The sequence below is a fragment of the Coregonus clupeaformis genome, chromosome 18 (assembly GCF_020615455.1).
Source record: "Coregonus clupeaformis isolate EN_2021a chromosome 18, ASM2061545v1, whole genome shotgun sequence".
NCBI classification, from domain to species: Eukaryota; Metazoa; Chordata; class Actinopteri; order Salmoniformes; family Salmonidae; genus Coregonus; species Coregonus clupeaformis.
The window spans coordinates 15,356,737-15,377,089 of NC_059209.1; the positions used below are offsets into that span (position 1 = coordinate 15,356,737).

The 20,353-nt window shown below is 42.2% G+C and overlaps 1 protein-coding gene and 1 long non-coding RNA gene across 7 annotated transcripts in view; one reads left to right on the forward strand and one right to left on the reverse strand.

Annotated features, from left to right (window-relative positions):
* Positions 1 to 399: 399 nt before the first annotated feature.
* Positions 400 to 10,186, reverse strand: LOC121550228. Of its 4 annotated transcripts, XR_006661957.1 has the most exons (8): positions 9,891 to 10,186; positions 7,293 to 7,423; positions 2,808 to 2,894; positions 2,473 to 2,637; positions 1,839 to 2,071; positions 1,497 to 1,541; positions 954 to 1,059; positions 400 to 644 (listed from the first exon to the last, which is right to left on the reverse strand). It is a non-coding gene; the product is annotated as an uncharacterized LOC121550228 (long non-coding RNA). The 4 variants fall into 4 exon arrangements; XR_006661958.1 differs by lacking the exon at positions 2,808 to 2,894; XR_006661960.1 differs by lacking the exons at positions 2,808 to 2,894; positions 7,293 to 7,423 and having other exon boundaries at positions 9,891 to 9,974.
* A 376-nt stretch (positions 10,187 to 10,562) lies between these two features.
* Positions 10,563 to 20,353, forward strand: part of LOC121550226 (ras GTPase-activating protein 1-like) — a 67,217-nt gene continuing 57,426 nt past the window's right edge. For 2 of the 3 annotated variants that reach the window (XM_045226784.1, XM_045226783.1), the window contains exon 1: positions 10,967 to 11,499. In XM_045226784.1, the coding sequence (XP_045082719.1) occupies positions 10,967 to 11,499 (533 nt within the window). Of the gene's footprint in view, positions 10,646 to 10,890; positions 11,500 to 20,353 lie in introns of those variants that run through there. The other variant, XM_045226782.1, reaches the window with a different exon arrangement.

Consider the following 20,353-nt stretch of genomic DNA (forward strand, 5'->3'; position numbering starts at 1 on the left):
TTGTGACATTTTCATTGTTTTCACAGTCCTTTAAGTAACGCCAATAAGGACAGTGAACGGAGTAAAAGGTAGTATGCATGTAATAATAAATAATAATATGCCATTTAGCAGACGCTTTTATCCAAAGCGACTTACAGTCATGCGTGCATACATTTTTGTGTATGGGTGGTCCCGGGGATCGAACCCACTACCTTGGCGTTACAAGCGCCGTGCTCTACCAGCTGAGCTACAGAGGACCACATGTGTGCTATGCCTACTGCTTCCAGAATTTATAATAAACTTTTACAGTAAATGTCATTCTATCTGGACCATGGATGACAAAGCTGACAGTTTTAAACATATGGCTCAGTTGGTATGAGCAATACGAATACTTATATGCCAAGAAAAACAAAGAATGTGTAGATTGTTTAAAAATTATATTATCTTTATTAACAATATTATGAATAGGATGTATACATACTGTACATGCAACCAACTGATTGCAGCATTACTGCAACAAAGAAGGCAAGTGACAAGGGGAGAAAGTAGAGAACTTGTCTGTCTGCCCTTTATTAACCACCAAAAAATTAATAAGAGGATTTGTTCTACTTCAAATGTTCATCAAGTTGGGAGATGTCCAATGTCACCAGGGTGTCTGGGGTTATCTGGAACACAAATGTATGTATTATGACTCATTATAACCAACTGCATATTTAATGTCCAGTTATGAAATTGACTAAAATACTAACATACTGCCATGCAGTTAAATACTATCACACGCATAACACATAAACAAAACAATTCATTTTACTTTCATTCATCTTTCTGTCTCACATAAACAGCAGGTAGATTACTTATCCTCATGAGATGGAAGCATTTCATTTCAATATACTGGACACTTAATTTCAACATATTTGTGTGACTTAATCCCCACCATTAAAAACAAAGCAAACAACCACATTTTTATGACTCACATCTGACACCAGCATGGCGTGGGCAAGAGTGTCAGTTATGGGTCCCACTGACCCAGCAACTGCAGGACTCTGGGGGCCCGGGGGGTCCAGGCAAGACAGGCAGACCCTACCCCACAAAGACATCTTGATTTTTGTACACTTCATTTTGGCCCATTCTACTCCTCACCTTCCCATGCATGCAAATGGTCCCCAGTGCCAATAAAGAAATATAAACTGCTGAAAGATGTCGTAAAGGACAACATAGCTAAAAAGGAACATATAAATTCTTAGGTTAGACAAAATACAGCAAGGAATGTGTTCAGCTCGACATTAGCTAATTCTTTACACGCAAATTGACTTCAAGTGCAAATTGCGTTCCACTTGGAGATTCGGACACTGTGGGCTACTTCAGTCAAGGTTTGGTCTTGAATACAAACATCTGTAATGGGTTCAGGGTTGTTTATACGAGTGACAGGTGTAGTGGACTACTAGCTGAACCAGCAAGGATAATGAGGAAATATATGGCATTTTGGTTATCAGTTGAGTGAAGAGAAGTGGACCCACCAGAAAAGTATCCAAGGCAGGATACCCAGAAGAAACCACAAAGGTCTGAAACAAAGAATGTGAAATTGCTAATTCTACATCATAGCAGTTATATGGCCCATAGCATTTCCCCTGCATTCACAAACAGGTAGGCACTACTACTTTGTAGCTCAGCCCCCTCAACACCTCCCCTACAGTAATGTAGCTGAAATTTGATTTGTCTCAACTCAACATTTCGGTGTCAACAACCCTGTTTTTGTTGTTGCTTCAGGGTCTTCGATAGTTGCAATGTGGTTGCAGAAGCATATTTTGGACAGACTTTTGAAAATGGCCATCAAATGACTGGGGAGAATGTAGACCCACCGGCTGATCAGGTATGGATGTAACAAGGGGTCTGGGGGGTCCCGGAGGTCCACTGGGGCCCGGCTGGCCCTCGCCACTTCTTGGGGGGGCTGGAGGTCCACTGGGGCCCGGCTGGCCCTCACCATATCTGGATGGGACTGGAGGTCCACTGGGGCCCGGCTGGCCCTTGCCACATCTTTGGGGGATTGGAGGTCCACTGGGGCCTGGCTGGCCCTCGCCACGTCTGGGGGGGACTGGAGCAATGTGCAAAAGGATTATTGTTAAGTTACACTAATAGGCTATCAAGAAAGATCTGAAAGATTAATATCAAAGGCGTATATTGAATAACAAGGCAAAACCATAAGTTACACGACATTACTGCCATTAATAAGGCATTATTCTACACATGATCAGAGAGGGAGAGAGACATTAACCCCTTTATCAAAAGAGCAACTTCTATCTACAAAAATCTATTATTGTGCAGTGCTTCCCTTACTTATTTTTCACACAATAAAACCTCTTGCATACAGTTGTTAAGAGTCATTTCAGGGGCCGGCCTACAATATCTATTCAGTTATGTCAAGTAATAATTTCATCAGAAAATTGAACAATAACAAGATAGAATGAGACAAAGATGTCATTAATTTACACCTACTCATTTCAAATTTGAAGTCCCCTGCCTTTGCCAGTATGTCTTCCAGCCGTTTCTTTCCAAAACATGACGGTCGCTTGATGGTTAACTCATGCCCCAGACATCTAATGACGATGGTCCACTCCTCACAAGAGCGGTAGGGGATCCGACCTTTTCCACCACATTCATCTAACAGGGAAGACACAGAGAGCTTGGCATAGATAACATACATACATTCTGTATATATCAAATGTTACATACTACATTACTGGTAACACTAAATGTATCCGTAATCTATTGATGTGACTAAATGTATCTGCTGTTTGCTATTGTGAGAAAGGAAATCACTTTAAACATACTAAATTTAGAATTGAAGACGTCTTTAACTGCCTGAACTAGATCTGCTTGGCTCCTCCGACCCTCCTGTGGTCCAGTTGTGTTTACACCTATGAACAATTAAAATGTCATGGTGCAGAATGACACTTGACATAATATAGGACAAATATAAGCACCCACCTATTATTATTATTATTATTATTATTATTTATTATTATTATTATTATTATTATCATCATTACATTGTCTGGCTTTTAATCTGTTTTTCAGTAGTACTTTACCTACAAAGGAAAGGTCCAATTCAATATATCTAGCCACTGGGATTTTTGCCCATTCTTAAAGGCAAAACTGCTCCAGCTCCTTCAAGTTGGATGGGTTCCGCTGGTGTAAAGCAATCTTTAAGTCATATCACAGATTCTCAATTGGATTGAGGTCTGGGATTTGACTAGGACATTCCAAGACATTTAAATGTTTCTCCTTAAACCACTCGAGTGTTGCTTTAGCAATATGCTTAGGGTCATTGTCCTGCTGGAAGGTGAACCTCCGTCCCAGTCTCAAATCACTGGAAGACTGAAACAGGTTTCCCTCAAGAATTTCCCTGTTTTTAGCGCCATCCATCATTCCTTCAATTCTGACCAGTTTCTCAGTCCCTGCCGATGGAAAACATCCTCACAGCATGATGCTGCCACCACCATGCTTCACTGAGGGAATGGTGTTCTCGGGGTGATGAGAAGTGTTGGGTTTGCGCCAGACATAGCGTTTTCCTTGATGGCCAAAAAGCTCAATTTTAGTCTCATCTGACCAGAGTACCTTCTTCCATATGTTTGGGGAGTCTCCCACATGGCTTTTGGCGAACAACAAACGTGTTTGCTTATTTTTTTCTTTAAGCAATGGCTTTTTTCTGGCCACTCTTCCGTAAAGCCCAGCTCTGTGGAGTGTACGGCTTAAAGTGGTCCTATGGACAGATACTCCAATCTCCGCTGTGGAGCTTTGCAGCTCCTTCAGGGTTATCTTTGGTCTCTTTGCTGCCTCTCTGATTAATGCCCTCCTTGCCTGGTCGGTGAGTTTTGGTGGGCGGCCCTCTCTTGGCAGGTTTGTTGTGGTGCCATATTCTTTCCATTTTTTTATAATGGATTTAATGGTGCTCCCTGGAATGTTCAAAGTTTCTGATATTTTTTTATAACCCAACCCTGATCTGTACTTCTCCACAACTTTGTCCCTGACCTGTTTGGAGAGCTACTTGGTCTTCATGGTGCCGCTTGCTTGGTGGTGCCCCTTGCTTAGTGGTGTTGCAGACTCTGCGGCCTTTCAGAACAGGTGTATATATACTGAGATCATGTGACACTTAAATAAAGTCCACATGTGTGCAATCTAACTAATTATGTGACTTCTGAAGGTAATTGGTTGCACCAGATCTTATTTAGGGGCTTCATAGCAAAGGGGGTGAATACATATGCACACACCACTTTTCCGTTTTTATTTTAGATAATTTTTGGAAACAAGTAATTTTTTTCATTTCACTTCACCAATTTGGACTATTTTGTGTATGTCCATTACATTAAATCCAAATGAAAATCCATTTAAATCACAGGTTGTAATGCAACAAAATAGGAAAAACGCCAAGGGGGATGAATACTTTTGCAAGGCACTGTAAACATTACGGAATACCCAAGTCGACTGTTTTTTGGTGTGACATGCGTCACCTAACTGTGATTGCGCCCAGGTGCGTCTCGTTATTGGTGGGTGGGGTTTTCCCTATACATTTCCAGTGTTTCCCAGTGGCCAGAAGATTTCCATTATTTGTAAAGTTTGGAGTGCCTTGAGAGGACAAGAGAAGTGAAGGTGACTTAGACTAAATTTCCAGTAATTGCACCCTGGTAGTTGAATCTTAAGTATGGCAAAAGTATGACCTCCAGCCAGGATCAGCTCTCCTTCTCCCTGGGCATGCCTCCCTAAACCTATGCATTTTGTATGTATTGCTGTTTCTAATTTAAAGTGAATGCTAATAAGTATATATTGGTGATAGGATCATTGTGTGAGCGTTAGCGCTGAAGATTGTGTGATATTATTGCGGAGCGCTCCAATGGTGATTATAGAGATATTACTCTCCAATATTGGTGCTGAAAGATATTGGTGCTTCAGAAAATAAATCTACTGTCTATTTGTAATCTAGCTCAGGCACATCAGACACAACTAATTGCATTAGGCTGTATCAAGGGCTTTGTGATTCGTTGGCCAGTCAATTCAGGTGTGATAGTGCCGGGCTGGATAAAAATGCTTTCTTACTGTTCACTTGGAAATGAATTACGAAACATGGCAACACTTTGTACTTACTCCTATGTAACCGCTATGCAATTACAGTAAAGCGGTATTGGTTGTTAGATAACAGCACAACTCCAGCCAACATGTTTCAGAACAATGTTGATACTGCATTTATCCCTGTGTACTAGTTATATAGATTTGAGGGCAGCTTGATGTTGTGTGACTAGATACACTGCCATTACTGCTTACTGTAGGCATCAATCTCACAACTGCTGAACTATTATGGATTGATAAGTGATTTGTAGTGAGCCGCATATTTTTAAGTAATAGATTTCTGAACACATTTCACTTATGATTCAAACCATGGACGTCATTCCTGTAAATCACTCATTAATGTGCAAAAACCTTCCTCAACCATGAATGCTTATTGTCAGAAGAATCCATATTCCCCCTACCCCTGGGCGAGATCATGCAACGTCACAAAGTTCACTTCCACTGCTATGCTGATGACACTCAGCTCTACCTCTCCACCAAACCCACCACTCCCCTCCCTCATCAGCTGCCTTCACGACATCCGGAGCTGGATGAGGATGAACCTCCTCAGAATCAACAGCAACAAGACAGAGGTCATGCTCATCAGCTCCAAATCCACTCTCTCCAAGCATCACCACAGATGGTTTCCCAGTCCCTCTGTAAACACAAGTCAAAAGCCTCTGTGTCTCCCTGGATAGTTCCCTCTCTTTCAAGCCCCACATAAAAACCAGCACCCGGACAGCATTCTTCCACCTCCGCAATATCTCCAGGCTCCACCCCTTACTGTCACACTCCAGCACCAAAACCCTTATCCATGCCTTCGTTACTTCCCGACTAGACTACTGTAACACTCTCCTCACCAGATCCCCACCAAACTCATCAATAGACTCCAACTGGTTTTGAACTGCTGCCAGAATCCACACCAGCACCAGATCAACTGAACACATCAAACCAATCCTGGCTCCCTGTGCAATCCTGTATTAACTTTAAAATACTCCTCCTCACCTACAAAGCCCTCCACAACCTGGCACCCACCTACCTCTCTGACCTTCTCCCAATATATGCCCCCTCCCGCTCCCTCCACTCCTCCTCTGCTGGTCTCCTTGTCTCCCCCCCATTCCACCATGGGTGCCCGGGCCTTTAGCTCCTATTCCCAACCCTACCACCTTAAACCAAACCCTTACCCTAAATCGGGTACCCTACCACCGTAAACAAAACCCTTACCCTAAACCGGGTAACCTACCACCTTAAACCAAACCCTTACCCTAAACCGGGTAGCCTACCACCTTAAACCAAACCCTTACCCAGGTTTGTATCCTCTTCCCAAACCCTCCCTCTTTTGTCTGGTCCTTTGATTTTAAATTGTTTCGATTTTATATTGCACTGTTGATTGATGCACTTAATTTTATGACTTTATGTATCACACTTCATTTTATGTAGCCCTACTTTTAATGTAAGATATCCTTGAGTGTCCTGAAAGGTGTCCGCCAAATTAAAATGAATTAATATAATTGTTTAAATAATACTCTTACTTTAAAAAACCCTTTAAAAATAATCCAGAAGGAAACAGTTTTATTTGAAATTAGGAATATATCATATTTTTTTTACTTAAAAATGATTATTGTGGAAAGATGCATTATGGAATGGAGAGGTGAAAGTGATAGAGCAATTCTCAACATTTCACATCAGAATGACCTCTCCATACCTTTTTTATGTTGGAATAAACATTAATCTGAGAATACATACCTTTCCCCTTCAGCACCTCTGCGCAAAACAAGTTATAGGCAGACCGTAATTAAACGGCAGACCGTAATTAAACATGATTTTACGCTTTTGCCTGATCCTGCCTAATCTGCAGTGTTTTAGGTGGTGGATTGTTAATCATTTTTATCACAATATTTTAATAATACAGTGGGTTAGGAAAGAAAACACTTGGCCTGGGGTCGTTCAGTAGTCTTGTGCTGTGGTGGAATGTCTCCCCATTATGCTTGCATCAATCCAATGCTTTTAAATGCATGAGGTGAAATGAAAGTGTGAACACTTCTGGATGCAGGGTATCAGAACGCAGCCTTTTTCTCTCCCCACTCTCCCCAAAATCAATTTGTCCCCCCAATCCCCTCTTGCCACTAACCCCTCAAACTCCACCAACCCTGTAGTCACATGTCCCTAATTCCACCTCCCTCTCACCCCCACCCCCTCCCTCCATTTCATACCTTAACTACAGACACAGGTAGTCACGTAGCTCCTGCAGCCTCCGTCACCAGGGCTGAGGACCTCCTTTTCATACCCCGTTCATGATAAGACACAAGGATGCTCCTGATGTTATCCCTTATGAGGTGTCTTCCTACAACAAATATATATTCAATATTAAATTGTAACATGGGTGTATGTAAGTGTTTCCTAGTCTTTGAATAAGAGCCTTCAGGCCTTTTGGTCTAACTGACAGGGGATTAGCCTTTGCCAGCAAGACCAAATGCCCTTGGTCAGGGCAGTAGGAGCTAGTCTTTTCATTATACTTCACTCACATAGATAGCCTACTGCAGGTTACAATATGAAGCAAATGAAAAGCACTTAAAGCGGCAATCAGCTGTAGAATAAATTAAGTTTCTTCCATGTCCCTGTTTCGGTAAAAAGCTATGGGACGGGGCTGGAGAAATGTTACCACTCTCAAATTCTTAGACAGAGCTATGGATGCAAGGACTGACCATCCATGATATAGCTTTAGGCTATACAGTGTTTGTTTACATTTACTTTGTTTACAAATATTGGAGTAAAAAACTATCTTATATTTGGGGTTCTGGTGGGTTATGACAGTTGAACTAAGCTCATTAGGCATTTATAAGTTATTTTCTTCAAGAATCAATGGGTACATATCATTAATTTATAAGTCCAAAGATGTATGTAGAAACTGCTGATTTCCCCTTTAAAAGCCTAATGACAAGTAGTTAGCTAATCTGATTAAATATTTCACCTGTTGAACTGTTTTACTTATTATTTTGACCAGAGGCGATTTTAGCATGCAAATCTTGGTGGGGAAAAAATGTATTATATTTATTATATATTTATGCAGCAGCATGCAAGACATTTTTGGACACACCTTGTTGTGCTGTGCTCACTTGAACAGGAAGGTGGTGCAGCGGTCCTTTGTGGGCAAATTTTGTCATCAAAGTCTGGTATTCTCTGGATTTATGGGAACTTGGTAAAAAAACAAGGTCGATTGATGATGACGTCAGTGATCTTCGGGTCGTAGCTCTAGAAAGAGGCCTGAGTTCCGGATTTACAATTCCAAGTTGGATGACCGTTCAAAACGTATTTTCCCAGTCGGAGCTCGTTTTTTCCCCGAGTTCCCAGGTGTCTTGAACTCACTGAAGTCAAGTTTTCGCAGTTCTGAGTTAACAGTTGTTTTGAGCGCGACACAAATCATGCTTCATTGACAGCATGGCCAATGTTGAATGTTTATCATTTTAAATTTGGAAAAGAGACCCTTAATCCCAGATTTGGGACAACACAGCCACTCCACTGAATAGCAGGCTAGTGATTGCTTTGCAATGCTTGCAGTTAGCCACTGATTCCTTTCAAACCACTCATTGTTGAATTTGCGATTTCCAACTTGTTGTGTAATGTTTATGTCCAATGGCCGATGAGCACTGATACGTTTTAACTATAATTTCTCTTCATATGACAAGGACTAAAAAGGATTTGCCAGTAGATTGTCGACTTGATTCATAATGATGACTGCTAGCTAAGATTTTAAAAGTATGATGTTGACATGATCAGTCCAATCAAAGCTACTTTAGATATCATGTGATTTGATGTCATTTTATCTGTGGCCAACAACCTTGAGCCTTCTTGGATGGGCACTTCTAATGTAACTCTATGGCAGCCCCCCCAAAAAAGAAATTGGGGCTCTGCCCCACCTGCCCTGAATGACAGGTCGCCCCTGATCTTGAGAAAAACATTCAAGGTAATTGTTGAACATACCTTCCAGTGATGGGCGAAGTCATCATTGAGTGGGAACAGAGAAATTACATGTAACTACAATGTGATGAGGATAGCTAGCTAATCTTTTTTTATTGGTAGCTACTGTAACTACAATTATTTTGGCAATACTAGCTAACTCAGAGGCTATGAAACTATGAAAATCAGGGTCTAAACAGCTAAGTTATAATTCAAGCATGCTTTTATAAGAATCATGCTAAATCTAAATACGATAGACTATACTTGCCAATGACAAGGACTAAAAAGGATTTGCCAGTAGATTGTCGACTTGATTCATAATGATGACTGCTAGCTAAGATTTTAAAAGTATGATGTTGACATGATCAGTCCAATCAAAGCTACTTTAGATATCATGTGATTTGATGTCATTTTATCTGTGGCCAACAACCTTGAGCCTTCTTGGATGGGCACTTCTAATGTAACTCTATGGCAGCCCCCCCAAAAAAGAAATTGGGGCTCTGCCCCACCTGCCCTGAATGACAGGTCGCCCCTGATCTTGAGAAAAACATTCAAGGTAATTGTTGAACATACCTTCCAGTGATGGGCGAAGTCATCATTGAGTGGGAACAGAGAAATTACATGTAACTACAATGTGATGAGGATAGCTAGCTAATCTTTTTTTATTGGTAGCTACTGTAACTACAATTATTTTGGCAATACTAGCTAACTCAGAGGCTATGAAACTATGAAAATCAGGGTCTAAACAGCTAAGTTATAATTCAAGCATGCTTTTATAAGAATCATGCTAAATCTAAATACGATAGACTATACTTGCCAATGACAAAATTAAGTTGTAGAGGAACTTTCCTTACCTGTAAATATTACACGGTACACTCCCGATCAAAAGCTCAAAGACAATTTCCCGCAAAACCCAGGAATTTTACACTAAAAACTCCCGGGGAACGTTGGGTTTGGCTTCTATGATGAACATGCGCACGCAGTCTCAGTTAAAATCACCATTGAAAGGGTCGCGTATCACACAGTACGATGTGTGGTTCTGAATCATTATTCAAAGGTAACGCGTACCAAACATACCATATGAATGGTAGCTATGATGATTTCCTCCTTTTAATGGGGTGATTGTAGTGTAATCGGGTGTCCATTTAGAGACAGCTTTGAGACTACTTTTTACTTCCTGACCACCGATAGCAGATATCATGGATGCAGCTCGTGCAGTGCATTTACTCGGTACTCCCTTGGCTGGGCCTGCGCGTTAGCGAGCACTCACCCGGAGCGGAGTGGGGGAGAGGGAGGGAGCGAACAGCGGCGGCAGCAAGCCTCCAGCCCGGTAATCGAGAAAGAAGTGCTGTAATTTCCTCACTTGGTGGGGTACATCGGTTAAACTAAGTCCACCAGAGGCTCAGGTGACAGAGGGGGCCGTTTGTGGTGGCAACGTGAGACATTTGGGAACTCCGTAGGCGCAAAACAACAACAGCACAAATACAGGATTTCACACACAGGCAGTGACGACAAAACAATACTTACCGACAAGTAGACTGCTGGCAGCCGAGGGAGCAGGCAGGACTAGGGAAAAAGGAATTAAATACGTAATCTGCCTCTCCTTCAGGTATTTAAACGTTATTTTCAAAACCTCAATTCTAGCTGAACTTTACTCTCATGAAAATGAAGACTTAGACAGAGCAAATCGTATCTTCATAGCTAGCTACTGTAGCTAACTAGCTTTGGCTAGAGTTTAGCTAACGAGTGTGCGTTATTAGCTAGCGTTTGCTAGCCACTAACTAGCGCTAACTGGCTACTGTAAACGTGTTTTCCAATAAACTTTTGGTGTTGTTTTTTTACCAACCCAAACAGCGAGGGGGTGCTGCAAGACTAGAGGGGAAGGGCAGGTTCCCTTCTTGACTTATTCCCCTCTACGCATTTTCCTAAAATGATTGCTGCGGAGGTCAGTAGCGAGGATACGGGCTCTGTCTCGACAGGGGTGGCAGGCGGCGGAGGCCCAGAGCCGGCCCATTATTCGTATTATCCCAAGCCGACCAGAGTGCGGGTCACTGATTTGGGCCAGGGAGCTGCAACAAACCTCCGCCACCCGTCGAACACCTCCCCGGACTCCCCCCCTGATATAAGTATGATTTACCCCGTGTCTGGAGGAGAAATTGCCGGACCTGCCTTGTCTGCTACAGGGAGTGGCGGACACGCATTTATTCTAGGACCAATAGGAACAAGCTCAGGGACCATTGGCAGTGTGTGCTACTCCCCCACCTCGGAGGGATCCGGCATCCGGATGTCACCCACCTCAGCGGGTACCGACGGGCCGAGTGTCTTCCCCCCTCTGCCACCACCTCCCCCACCGCCTCCAGGCTACGGGGGACTCGGAACTGTGGATGAAAGCGACATGCAGGATGGACCTGAATACGAGGAAGAGGAGGTGGTCTTCCCCCTCTCAGCGCCGCCCACGAACCAGTACGGAATCTTTTTTATATTCACTCAAATTGTTCTGTGTATTGTTCATTGACGCCTAGTTAGCAAACCAAAATAGTGTTTTAAAACGACCTGGGTATATTTCCTTCCTGCTGCGTCCATCACCAGTGCTCAAGTTTCTATTCAACTTGTTGCAGCTGATGCAAATTAAGGGGCTAGATGTTAGGGTCAGGATGTTCCAAGTAACCTAGGTTGTTGTTAATCATCAATCTAGCCAAGTAATGAATAACGATATACCTGACCTGAAAACAATTACCATTAATCTCATAATGTAGAGAAATATTTGCATACTGGTTAGCCTATTTTCCCAACTAAGCCAGTTCACTTGCTTACAATGATGAATGCAATATCATTCCCGGAATAATTGTAATGCATTTCTATCAAGGCCACACTAAAGTTCTTTGGCCAGCCTGTGGCAGGTATAGCATAGCAGATGTGAAACCTACCTATCTAGCACCTGTCAAATGTTTTTGCGTCATCATTCTGGTCCTCTGTAGCTCAGCTGGTAGAGCACGGCGCTTGTAACGCCAAGGTAGTGGGTTCGATCCCCGGGACCACCCATACACAAAAAAAAATGTATGCACGCATGACTGTAAGTCGCTTTGGATAAAAGCGTCTGCTAAATGGCATATTATTATTATTAAATTATATTCTGAGCTCCAATTAGGATGTTCTTTTAAACCACATAAGCATGTGGTCATAAACAAAATGTTCATTGACTATGGTTTTCTAATTGGTGTTCTCATGAAATAATTAATCTCACGTGCCTCTTCTGAATAAGGCTAGCCCATGCCTTTCATCCACAGAGTTGAGCTCAGACTACACAAAAACAAAATGTATTTGGATCGACATACTTACATTTTGGACAGTAGTTACACCTAATGGAAACAGATTATTTGTACATGAAATTATTAATACAGATCTACTTTTAAAAATTGTTATTGAAACACTTGAATTGAGAAATAATAATTTGAAATTAATGTTATCAGTTTTAGCACTTTGAGTTGTTTGTCCTAACTACTAGGCCTAAATGAAAAATGCACTTCTTTGCATTCAAAAGTTATTTCCAAATAACAATGGTATAGTGAAGGGAGCTTTGTGCTCCCATCTGCTTCTTTCTCTTCTATGAGCTTCTCTGCCAGCTCCTACGCCAGCAGTAAACAGTATAGTACAGTGAACTAACTAACAGACCAGTTTAACTACAATGACAGTGACTGTTACATAAACGTTCTACTTTTTACCTGTGGTTGTTTATTTAACTTAGTTGAATGCACTGACTGAAGTCGTTCTCGATAAGTGTCTGCTAAATGATAAATGACCAAAATGTCAATGTACAAATGTACGGTTGCAAAGCTCTAATGAGCTCTCTAATGAGCTTTGCTCCCCCAAAATACTCTCTTTGACCAAAGGAAATTTGTTCAATTAATTTCTACATGAATTAATCTGGTACACATCAAGTTCCACAGAGTTAAAGGGATAATCCACCCCCAGAAATAAGTCATGAAACTCCTGTCAATTTTTTAAGCCTATGTTCTATCAGTTAAAAAAAAAAAGCCCATGATTTCACTTCTAAGTGGTCCATCTGTGAAATCAGGAAATTGTGTAGGAATGCATCATAGCTCCATGGTTCTAGTCACTGGAGATGGTATGTTATCCCCTATCACATTTCATAACGCTTTTAAAACCATTACCTGCACTCCAGATCGCCAAATCATCCAATAGATGGTATGGGCATACTTGTCTAGAACACATCCTGCCGTCTATATCATCATGACAATGTATATATTTCGCTTAGATGAGCTCAATCTAAACAGTGTACCAAATCATTCAACTCAGTTTCTCCTTCAAGTACCATCTCGCAATGCGCCCTGTGGGAAACCTGGGAAAGGCCATTGTTGCCATAGCAACGTACTCTGCACTTGCTCTGGGCAGAGGCAGTTGAACTCTGTGACATAGATGCCTAAATGGATAGTCCAGTTTGTTTAAGCGATTTTACAGCTAGCTAGCTACTTCACATGCTGATATTGACTTTGGTATTATTGTGTGTAGCTACATTTGGTTGCTAGCAAGCCAGCCAGCCCATTGTATTGTGGGTTTTGTAGTCGTCTTGAGCTGCAACAGATTTCCACAACGATTTTCACGTTGCTACCAACCTTGTTATAACGACAAAATAAAGAAATCACATTAAAATATAGTTTTCACGTATTAGTTATTTAACGCTTTTTAACACCGTTAATCATAGGAATTAGTGGTTCAGTCAATTCTACCACAGACAATATCATTCCGCCATAAAACATGAATTGATTGTGTAATGTTAACAAAATATGATAGAACAAAAGTTAAGGGCATTTTTTTTAGTGTAGAGTTTTTGAAAGAAACCTCAGACTCCTTTGAGTCGCTATGCAGTCGATACTTAAAATGTAAATTCTTAACCTTACTGTGTACCTAAAACCACAATTCTTAAATAAAACATTCATCAAATACAACCACTGACTGTTACCTTGTTGCAATTGAATTGGCACATTTGTGCTGAGTTTCTATCTTAGAGCAACAGCAATAAGGAATCAGTCGGCGGTTGTATTTGATTAACGTTTTATTAAAAGGTATGGATTTCAGCAAACAAAAAAGCATGCAACAAAAGAGGACAAACATAGGTAGGCCTACATGGTAAGGGTTTAAGAATTTAAATGTTTTTAAGTCTGAGGTAATTTCAAGAACTCTGGTCTGCGCTCAACTCCGTGGATGAAATCATCATGGAGTTAAGGTACTTGGCTAGCCCATGCCCTGCTATGGTAGGTGTGTTGTAGGTACTGTTGTGTGCTGCAGTAGGACTATCCATTGTGGGAGATGCAACTTATTGGGTTGCCCTACACAATCATATACAGTGGGGGGAAAAAAGTATTTAGTCAGCCACCAATTGTGCAAGTTCTCCCACTTAAAAAGTTGAGAGGCCTGTAATTTTCATCATAGGTACACATCAACTATGACAGACAAAATGAAAAATTTTCTCTCCAGAAAATCACATTGTAGGATTTTTAATGAATTTATTTGCAAATTATGGTGGAAAATAAGTATTTGGTCACCTACAAACAAGCAAGATTTCTGGCTCTCACAGACCTGTAACTCCTTCTTTAAGAGGCTCCTATGTCCTCCACTCGTTACCTGTATTAATGGCACCTGTTTGAACTTGTTATCAGTATAAAAGACACCTGTCCACAACCTCAAACAGTCACACTCCAAACTCCACTATGGCCAAGACCAAAGACCTGTCAAAGGACACCAGAAACAAAATTGTAGACCTGCACCAGGCTGGGAAGACTGAATCTGCATTAGGTAAGCAGCTTGGTTTGAAGAAATCAACTGTGGGAGCAATTATTAGGAAATGGAAGACATAAAAGACCACTGATAATCTCCCTCGATCTGGGGCTCCATGCAAGATCTCACCCCGTGGGGTCAAAATGATCACAAGAACGGTGAGCAAAAATCCCAGAACCACACGGGGGGACCTAGTGAATGACCTGCAGAGAGCTGGGACCAAAGTAACAAAGCCTACCATCAGTAACACACTACGCCGCCAGGGACTCAAATCCTGCAGTGCCAGACGTGTCCCCCTGCTTAAGCCAGTACATGTCCAGGCCCGTCTGAAGTTTGCTAGAGTGCATTTGGATGATCCAGAAGAGGATTGGGAGAATGTCATATGGTCAGATGAAACCAAAATAGAACTTTTTGGTAAAAACTCAACTCGTTGTGTTTGGAGGACAAAGAATGCTGAGTTGCATCCAAAGAACACCATACCTACTGTGAAGCATGGGGGTGGAAACATCATGCTTTGGGGCTGTTTTTTCTGCAAAGGGACCAGGACGACTGATCCGTGTAAAGGAAAAAATGAATGGGGCCATGTATCGTGAGATTTTGAGTGAAAACCTCCTTCCATCAGCAAGGGCATTGAAGATGAAACGTGGCTGGGTCTTTCAGCATGACAATGATCCCAAACACACCGCCCGGGCAACGAAGGAGTGGCTTCGTAAGAAGCATTTCAAGGTCCTGGAGTGGCCTAGCCAGTCTCCAGATCTCAACCCCCATAGAAAATCTTTGGAGGGAGTTGAAAGTCCGTGTTGCCCAGCGACAGCCCCAAAACATCACTGCTCTAGAGGAGATCTGCATGGAGGAATGGGCCAAAATACCAGCAACAGTGTGTGAAAACCTTGTGAAGACTTACAGAAAATGTTTGACCTGTGTCATTGCCAACAAAGGGTATATAACAAAGTATTGAGAAACTTTTGTTATTGACCAAATACTTATTTTCCACCATAATTTGCAAATAAATTCATAAAAAATCCTACAATGTGATTTTCTGGATTTTTTTCTTCTCATTTTGTCTGTCATAGTTGACGTGTACCTATGATAAAAATTACAGGCCTCTCTCATCTTTTTAAGTGGGAGAACTTGCACAATTGGTGGCTGACTAAATACTTTTTTCCCCCACTGAAGGCCTATGTATATTTTATTTTGTAGTGTGTGTGCTTGTGGCACTTGCGTTTGTCACAGTCTAATTAGAGAAGTGCTGAGCTTTATCATTTCTGGCCTCATGCTGTGAGATATTGAAGTGACTGGGGCTGAAGTGTGGAATCGGCTCTTATTTTAGGAGCTACATATCTCCCTGTCAGATTGCAGAGGAAGGGGGAAGGACAGCTTTTTAGGTCCCATTCGTCTCTACATTTGTGATGAACAACTCTTTGGAAGCAGCCCAACTGAAAATCCACTGCTTACAAGCAGCACTGCTGTGAAAATAAATGTTTAGCCCAACGTCAGTGGTTTCTCCACGGTTTCCTTTACATCCCTTTCTGCAGGGGGTGCCAGGCAGTGGCACAGATGTCACGTGTAATGAATTGGACAGATCTTTTACACTTGTTTTTATTCCCACAATGAGAGACTTGTCTGATTTTTATTTTTTATTTTGATCAACCATAGGGACATTTGACACGACTGGAATCTGTTGCAACACAAGTTCCTCATTATCTGGTCTCGTTGTTTGTGGGTTGAGTTGCGGTGACCTGGCCACTGTAAACTAGCATGTTCAGGCTTATGGCCTGGTGCGACATGCTGTGGCAGAGGTTACAAATTACCCTACCGTACATACCCAATCTTGTCAGACATAACAACGTGTGTTGCAATTCAACATCAAGACTCGGAGAAAAACTATTTTGTATTTAGCAATGTGGCTTCTTTGGCTGATTCATATTTATTGTTGTCAATGTAGCCTAGCACTACAGATCTGATACAGACAGCAATGTTCCAGCATCACTTATCGTTCGCACGTTATAGTTGAGGCCCTAACACATTTTAGCTCATGCTATAACAGCCTCCACTCTTCTGGGAAGGCTTTCCACTAGATGTTCGAACATTGCTGCTGGGACTTGCTTTCATTCAGCCACAATAGCATTGGTGAAGTCGGGCACTGATGTTGGGCGATTAGGCCTGGCTCGCAGTCAGTGTTCCAATTCATCCCAAAGGTGTTCAATGGGGTTGAGGTCAGGGCTATGTGCAGGCCAGTCAAGTTGGAAGCACAGAATCGTCTAGAATGTAATTGTATGCTGTAGCGTTAATATTTCCATTCACTGGAACTAAGGGGCCTAGCCTGACCAAGAAAAACAGCCCCAGACCATTATTCCTCCTACACCAAACTTTACAGTTGGGACTATGCGTTCGGGCAGGTAGCGTTCTACTGGCATCCGTCAAACCCAGATTTGTCCGTCGGACTGCCACATGGTGAAGAGTGATTCATCACTCCAGATAACTCATTTCCCCTGCTCCAGTCCAATGGCGGCGAGGTTTACACCACTCCAGCCGACGCTTGACATTGCGCATGGTGATCTTAGGCTTGTGTGCGGCTACTCGGCCATGGAAACCCATTTCATGAACCACCCGACGAATAGTTATTGTGCTGACGTTGTTTCCAGAGGCAGTTTGAAACTCGGTAGTGAGTGTTGCAACCGAGTACAGACTATTTTTATGCGCTACGCGCGTCAGCACTCTGCGGTGCTGTTCTGTGAGCTTGTGGCCTACCGCCTAGCGGCTGAGCCGTTGTTGCTCCTAGACGTTTCCACTTCACAATAACAACACTTACAGCTGACCAGGGCAGCTCTAGCAGGACAGAAATCTGACTAACTGCTCGATTTTATACACCTGACAGCAACGGGTGTGGCTGACATAGCGAAATCCACTAATTTGAAGGGGTGCCCACACACTGTGAAATATATATATATATATATATATGAGGTATTGAGTACTTTTTCTCTTATGTCAAACTACCAGGAAGTCTGAAAAACAGACTTGAGTGGTCGGGGAGCTAGTAGGCTGAGTGGATGGGGAGGTCACCTTGACTGGCGGTTCTTTGGAAACACCTCTGTGAAGCAACATGGATGCAGTGTTGCAGTGAGATCTCAAGCAAATTTGCCGATACACAAAGCAACTCAAACAACATTGAAATTGCATGCAACATCCAATCCTGTCATACATCATCACAACATGGTTTCGCAAATTATTTTTTTCTTCCAACTGTTTGGTTATTGTAACAGCATTAATATAGACATACAGTGGGGAGAACAAGTATTTGATACACTGCCAATTTTGCAGGTTGTCCTACTTACAAAGCATGTAGAGGTCTGTAATTTTTATCATAGGTACACTTCAACTGTGAGAGACGGAATCTAAAACAAAAATCCAGAAAATCACATTTGTATTATTTTTAAGTAATTAATTTGCATTTTATTGCATGACATAAGTATTTGATCACCTACCAACCAGTAAGAATTCCGGCTCTCACAGACCTGTTAGTTTTTCTTTAAGAAGCCCTTCTGTTCTCCACTCATTACCTGTATTAACTGCACCTGTTTGAACTCGTTACCTGTATAAAAGACACCTGTCCACACACTCAATCAAACAGATGCCAACCTCTCCACAATGGCCAAGACCAGAGAGCTGTGTAAGGACATCAGGGATAAAATTGTAGACCTGCACAAGGCTGGGATGGGCTACAGGGCAATAGGCAAGCAGCTTGGTGAGAAGGCAACAACCTGAAGAGAGCTGGGACCACAGTCTCAAAGAAAATCATTAGTAACACACTACGCCGTCATGGATTAAAATCCTGCAGCGCACGCAAGGTCCCCCTGCTCAAGCCAGCGCATGTCCAGGCCCGTCTGAAGTTTGTCAATGACCATCTGGATGATCCAGAGGAGGAATGGGAGAAGGTCATGTGGTCTGATGAGACAAAAATAGTTTTTTGTTCTAAACTCCACTCGCCGTGTTTGGAGGAAGAAGAAGGATGAGTACAACCCCAAGAACACCATCCCAACCGTGAAGCATGGAGGTGGAAACATCATTCTTTGGGGATGCTTTTCTGCAAAGGGGACAGGACTACTGCACTGTATTGTGGGGAGGATGGATGGGGCCATGTATCGCGAGATCTTGACCAACAACCTCCTTCCTTCAGTAAGAGCATTGAAGATGGGTCGTGGCTGGGTCTTCCAGCATGACAACGACCAAAAACACACAGCCAGGGCAACTAAGGAGTGGCTCTGTAAGAAGCATCTCAAGGTCCTGGAGTGGCCTAGCCAGTCTCCAGACCTGAACCCAATAGAAAATCTTTGGAGGGAGCTGAAAGTCCGTATTGCCCAGCGACAGCCCCGTAACCTGAAGGAGTGGGCCAAAATCCCTGCTGCAGTTTGTGCAAACCTGGTCAAGACCTACAGGAAACGTATGATCTCTGTAATTGCAAACAAAGGTTTCTGTACCAAATATAAAGTTCTGCTTTTCTGTATCAAATATTTGTCATGCAATAAAATGCAAATTAATTACTTAAAAATCATACAATGTGATTTTCTGGATTTTTGTTTTAGATTCCGTCTCTCACAGTTGAAGTGTACCTCTACATGCTTTGTAAGTAGGAAAACCTGCAAAATCGGCAGTGTATCAAATACTTGTTCTCCCCACTGTATGTCTGTATAGGCTAATTTAGCTATCTAGCTTTTCAGGGGTGGGGGTGCGCGCTACACCACTGCTTATAACTAAGTATTACTATAAGAAATCTAAGATGTCAAATTATATCCAGCTCAGGGCTCCAGCTATGCATTTGGTTTGCTAACTTGCTAGCTAAGTTGCTAGATGTCAAGATCAAGCTTCTAGGTTACAACAGAGACATTCAATCCCCTCCTGGATCAAGATCCCTGTTTCCTAAAATAGTTTTGTGCATAAAAAAAGATTCTTATTCTTTATTTTTTTGTAGGATTTAGAAAATCATACCGTTGGCATTTCGAAATACGCTGGTAAACGGTATAACGTCCAAGCCTAGTCTGGCCATGACCAGATTCAAACCCTTTGAGCCCCCCCTTTCCATCCATCGTATGGTCGACTCAATCAACATCCTCTGATAATCTGTGGGGGTGGTTTAGTTGATGACGACAACGAGAAGCATCTGTACTGGGCGCTGAAGTCGAAAATCATAACAATGGCTGCTCTTGAGGAGGTTGGTGTTGATGCTGCTATAGGAGCAGTTAATGCAAAGAGAGTTTCTATTGGACAAATTCAGGTAGGTCCCTCCCTGTTTCGTTCCATTTGGTTCTTAAACGCTAAACGGTTTTCGTAATGAATACGACCCACGTCTAGTGAGGGGGACCACAAAAACCAACAAGACTAAGCTTTGGCTTCTTCCTGTCCAACATACAGGATGCAGTAAAGGAGGGAGATGGGGAGATGTTGAGGTTATACACTTGCAGCTCTGTTGTTCTACAAAGCCTATGGTCAAAGCCAATATGCCTACAGTACCCTTCTACTGACC